The sequence below is a fragment of the Aplysia californica genome, unplaced genomic scaffold (genome assembly GCF_000002075.1).
Source record: "Aplysia californica isolate F4 #8 unplaced genomic scaffold, AplCal3.0 scaffold00016, whole genome shotgun sequence".
Lineage (NCBI taxonomy): Eukaryota > Metazoa > Mollusca > Gastropoda > Aplysiida > Aplysiidae > Aplysia > Aplysia californica.
In genome coordinates this window covers 1,176,475-1,182,427 of record NW_004797286.1, presented here as the reverse complement: position 1 = coordinate 1,182,427, position 5,953 = coordinate 1,176,475, and the positions used below count along the sequence as shown (strand labels likewise).

At 40.8% G+C, this 5,953-nt stretch overlaps 1 protein-coding gene across 8 annotated transcripts in view; it reads right to left on the bottom strand.

Annotated features, from left to right (window-relative positions):
* Positions 1-3,790: 3,790 nt before the first annotated feature.
* The window catches only part of LOC101861785 (ovarian cancer G-protein coupled receptor 1), a 190,818-nt gene continuing 188,655 nt past the window's right edge, over positions 3,791-5,953 (bottom strand). For all 8 annotated transcript variants that reach the window (XM_035971294.1, XM_035971285.1, XM_035971290.1 and 5 more), the window contains one exon: positions 3,791-5,781. In XM_035971294.1, the coding sequence (XP_035827187.1) occupies positions 4,680-5,774 (1,095 nt within the window). In that variant the 5' untranslated portion in view covers positions 5,775-5,781 and the 3' untranslated portion in view covers positions 3,791-4,679. The remainder of the gene's footprint in view (positions 5,782-5,953) is intronic.

Here is a 5,953-nt window from a genome sequence, read left to right as displayed (position 1 = left end):
AGTTTATACGTTCTGAGCACTGAGCAAAGTTTGACATCAGTGAAATGCCTTCAGTTTCGGATAGATTGTTGACAGGTGAAACCTGTCGCAATTTTGCACGTGATTGGTGGGTGTTTCTACGGACTTCAGGCTTGGGTAGTGACTTTCGGCCACTGATCCAGACGACACACAGAGGCAGCAAAGGACCGACACTGTATGGTGGAATAACCTAGTTACATATCTGTCGTATCTATGCGGGGACCTTGCTAACTATGCTCAGATTTGAAACTCCTAGTTGCTTTCTAGTTGGAGTGCGGGTTAGTGTGATGTTGAGAGCTCACTCACATTGTCACACTCCACTCTCGAAGGACACATTCCCATGTTGTTTATTGTTTTAAACATGAGTTCGACTTAAGGGCATTCATTTTCAATTAATGAACATATATCAAACTTTGGCCTCATCTTTACTCAGAGTCTGTTGTTGGGAGCTTGCAATTAGTGTGAGTTTCTTTTGCCATATTTCAAAGAGACATGTGGGCAAGTCAAATGTTCCAATGTTCAAAATCTCGCCTGAGAACGCACAACCTCCCTAGGATTCCGTAGAAAAAATGAATGTCTCACTAGCCATCAACTGCATAGAAACACGGCAAAGCGTCTTGTAAAACAAAAGGCTATCGAAAAGCAAATAAGGTTAATTTACCTTCGATAACTTTCCAACCAACGGAACGGGGGGGGGGGGGGGAGAAAGTGACAACTCATTTTGTCACAGAGTAGCCCAACCCCTACTCACCCAAACCTCCGCCGTGGCACAATATGTCTTTGCCGTAACAAAAATAAAAAAGTAAAGACGACAATGAAGTATGGGGTCATTTCACTTAACCACTGGTTCTCAGGAAAGACGCTTAAGACGAACACACTTTGGCTTAATCACTCCGTTAGGCTCCTGAAAACGTGCAGAATACCGACAAGAACATAAAACAGCGCAAAACGTTTCGTCGGGGTTTGAAGGGGTAATAGTGAACATGGATTTAGTCCCCGGTAATTTCCCATTCAAATTTAATGTCTGCATTCCTAGTGTTTGTGTTATGTTATGAGTTTGGCGCATTTATCTAAGAGGTTAAATTATTTCAATACAAAGAAAGGATATTTAAAGTATCAGTATGGAAAAAAGCATTGTTTAAAGTTATGGGCCTATTATTTACAAATCTGGAATATTCACATGAAATTATGCCACGTGTTTGTTATGTACATCGTAAAAATCAGAGAAGGTAGAATCCAGCCTCCCCCCCCCCCCCCCTTACCTCACCTACCCCATTTTCTCAAGCTCTGACCGTCAGCTTCTGCAAACACCTGCTGTTTAACACTACTACCAACAGTGACGTCCTTCAACTTTCGAATTCCTCAAAGGAAGAGCTGAAAATGTGACTTTATGTGTGAGAGAGGTTGCGCGCGCATGTGGGTGTATATATATATACAAAGTTAGGCTCTTCAGTGAACGTGCTTATTGCAGCGCAATTGAGCTTTAGAAAGTTCCATTGAGTTTTGTTTCCGGACATAAAGTCTCATCGAGACGGTGGGTTCAAGCTGCTGGTATTCTTGTTTAATTTTGTGGGAGAAGAACCAAGTCTGATACACGTTTTATAAAAGCTTCGAATGACCTTCAAGAGGGTTTTAACAACGTCGATGTGTGACTCCCGCCTCTCGAGATATTTCAAGTTAAAAAATAGGCAATTTATATTCAACGATTATACGAAATCTACTCGCTTTGGTTGTTTTTTTTTAACTACCCATGTTGAAACACCATTCTTTGTTCTACCAGATATCATTTAAATGGTTATCTTAGAAGTCTTACCTTGGCTAAGGTAGTTTTACTCCTCTATCAACCAAATCCACGAAAACCTAGCTGAACACTTCCACTGTGATTTCTCTGTCTCTGTTTCCGTGTGTTCCCATCTTTTCACGTATATTCTGTGTATCCTTCCTGTCATCTTATTTCCCTCATCCCCACCATACTCACCCTTCCACGACTCACTGGACTTGTATTAGTAGCCTATTACTAGTATAACTCCTTTTTTTTTTTACTGATGGCAAAAAAGCGACCATGAAGACAGATGCTAGTTGCAACAAAGTAAGCACTTTTGCTCCTCAGTAATCATCAATTATATGGTGATTCTTGTATCAATCTCTGGCTTTATATCATATTCGTTAAGCATTCTTCAAATCTGTATTATGCCTTAATTTAATTTAAGTAAGAGTTTAGCGACACTTGCAATACAATACGGTCATATAAGTGTCGAAGATCAGAGGTGTTACAAGAAAGTTACATACAAGAAAAGAAAAAGGACAGATGAGGACGGAAAAATGTTTTTTCCGAAAATGAAAAGAAGCAAACCACACCTCAGAGCATCCGCCAACCACCCGCTTGAGTTATGCATGTAGGAACGAACTGTTTTCCATCTTATTCATTTTTTTCCAATAACAAGTTGAAGAGCTCTTTTTAATAAAACCAGTGATGTTTTACTAGAAAAAATCGGACAGTTGTGATTGAGAGTGTGCCCGTTTCTATTTTGGATAATATGCATCGGACTCCTGACATCACGCTTATGATACAATAACACGCTAAATAAAATGTTACCCTCAAAGTAGGCCTACTTGATGTTTTATTGTTCATTTATTGGATTCTACATTTTAAACAAATGGTCCCTCAATGGTTACGATACAACCATAATAGGATTTTAGAACATTTTGAAACACGATTTGGAAATTCGGTGGCACAAATTTTGCCAGATTAGAGCGTAAATTGATTCACAAAGCGGTCGCTGCTCCTAAACTAACAAAGATAGCACAAACATTTAAATAGTTCTGAAAGTAAAAAAGTCAAGTTCCTTTCTTTACCCCTAATTTCAGTGCCCTTGAAGAGGTTTACAAATTTCAGTGAAGTGCCCACATACAATTTGGATTTTGTTCTTTAGTGTGATAGGGACTCGTTTTTCCAACCCCATTTCTTTGAAATACTGTTGATTAGCAAAGCTTGAAGTTCTTTTCTTAAAGGGTCTTTAAATGGGACCTCAGTTAAAAAACAAACAACCCGGCTCCAGTTAACTTCTCAATACAAATCTGCTAACCGTAAATTCTCTAGATCGTATTACTCAGACCTCCAATATCGAATAGTGTCATGTTTCAACTGCCTTTTTCAACATTTACCATCATGTGTGCACGTTCTATAATATGCTGTCTGTTATGCGGTTGGACAATATACAACGGCAACACAGCATGGAAGTAATGCTGAAAAAAAAATTGCGGAAAAGGGGGCAGTTGGCCCAAATTTTTTATTAACCTTCATAAAAAGTATCCAATGAAATGTATTGGCTCCTTAAGGGGGGGGGGGGGGCTACACCTGAAGGCTATCTCGCCTATTACTGGACCATATTTTACCAAATTCCATACATATAACAAGCATAGTAAGGAGTCTTAAAATCCGCAATCAAATTTGAGAAAACAATTTCGTTTTCATGGATACGGCGGCCATATTGGATTTTGTTGACATGTCTTACGTTATGAATACCGCACTTATTGCAAGTGGACATTGATTGTTTTTTACATGCGTGTTAACAAACAATAGATCTAAAAAACTGTCTTTTGTTTTTTTCCTGAACGCATTAGAAAATTTTTAATGAATTTTTTTTCTGAGGTAGCATTTAAGTTTGCAAAAAATCCATGAAAATCCACACTCCAGACACCAGCAAAAAAAATCTACTCCATATATCAAAACTTCAACAGACAAATTTTTAGCATACATCTTCTCTTCATTCTGTGAACATTTCATGAAGATTGGACAAAAAATGGTGGAGTTATTCGAAAAAAGTATAAAGAAAAGTCCCGTTTCCAGAAAACGGCCGATAAAGAAGAATAAAATATTGACTTTATGATGAAATAGTGGTAATAAACATACCCGGTATGGGAAAACATACGGTTTTTGGGGGTTCTTATGCGATGAAATAGTTGTAGGAGGGTCTGAGGAAACTAAAAATGCCTACAACTCAAATTCCATAATTTTGAGCCGAGTGCGCAGTATTATTGATTTCCATATTGCTGTCTACATCAATGGGATCCACATTAACTGCTGACAAAAATATTACGGTTCCAGTCTCTGCTATAAGTGTTATGTTTCCTTCTCTGTTCCTTTTACGTTTTCAGAGGAAGTACAAGGACAACAGTTCAATACTGTGACCAGGAGAAGAGGAACTCTCAATAATGAGACCAGACGGTAGTCTTATTTCGAGGTTTCTGGCTAAAGTCCACTGCAGAACTGAGGAGCACGCACGGATTCATCGTTCTATATTCATACGCACGTTTTCCCACGGAGTTGGGTTGTGCTTTATGTACATATTATATGAGCTGGCTTAGTGCAAGATTCCTTGAAGCCCGCTGTCTTTTGACAGAAGGGTCTCAGTCTGTTTTGCCCAATGATCGTACAGAAATGAACACCATGATGTTGTATATCCAAGGCAGGCAGCGGAAAGTCAAGAAGGTATGTTCATGTTTGATGATTCACATTCGTCTCTATTGGAGAGACATCTCCGATATTATTTGGCACTGACGGTCTTGGTCAAAGAGTAAAGCCCAGAGCTTAGTTTATGAGACCCGACTTAATGGCAGCGGAGACAGCCACGTTGAGATTATGCTTGGGGATCTAAGAATCACACGCAAGTCGACAGCGTCCCATTGTAGTTGCCAGACTTAGACACAGCCATGTATTGCTTGGCTCCGTGGTTTCGACTCTCGGTTTTGAGGCAACGTTTCGGGCATAGAAGCTCGTGCACTCGTTGCCTGAAGTGTTTCCCCGTTGTGTAGTAGATGAAAAAATAACACGCTGAGTTAGACAACGTGATTTCTGTCATGATGCAACGGATAGTCTGATACAACAAGTGTCTCTGCCAAGTCGGGTCGTGTTCTATATCTTCTGGCTTCAAAGTGAGGTCTCCGATGGGGAACTGCTTGGACATCGAGTAGACTATGGTGTAAGGAAGCCAAGTGCATATAAGATAGAAAGAAACGCTTAACAAAGTCACTGTAGATGCTTGACTCCCACCTCCACCAGCTCCTGTGTGTGCTGGACCTCCTGAAGTGAGGTTTCGAATCTCACGGATAACGAGTACGTTGAAGACCAAAGCAGCGAGCGGCGCCACTCCAAAGAGAAGCAGTTCTGTGAACCATGTCCAAAGTTCCACAAAGTTTCCTTCGTGTAGTTCTTTTCGGTGGTTGCACAACTGCACTTGAGCGTCATATGTCCAGAAGTAAGCTTGAAAGGTGCTGATAATGATACAGAAAACTAACAAACTAATCACTACAACGACAGCTCGGCGCACTGTACAGTAGCGCTCTTTTGCGAACGGGTGACAGATAGCTATGTACCTCTCTACTGTAAAGCCCAGTACAAGCAGAGGTGCTAGATACTGAGGAATACAAAAGACCATGTTGAAAATCTCACAGGAGACGTAGCCCTCGTAAGTACTTATATTCCATGCATATCGGAGCTCTTGCAAAATATGAAGCAACAGGAACACGACGTGGGAAATAGACAGCGCACCGAGATAGATGGCTGAGGAGTTGTTAGCACGGGTTTTTCGATTCAACCAAATGTAGGCGCTGAGAGGATTTGCAGGCAGGCCTATGACGTAAAATATTGGCGTGACGACTCTGTCGATAGTCCCTGACGCTGAGTGATTGCTGTATACTTCGAAGATGTCAAGGAACACCACCGTCCCGTTGGGGTGCGCACTCGAATTGTCCATGGTGATTCTGTTGAGACAAGAGATACAATCAGTGGTTAGTGAAGAGAAAAAGTAGGCCTCTAAAGAGGCGTAAAATTGGCAGAATAAAACTATAGCCAACTTGACCTCTTCTCTGCCAGTCTGTCTAAATCTCCCCTCTCAGAGCATCCATCTTCCTCCCTTCTCCACCTTTCCTGCCC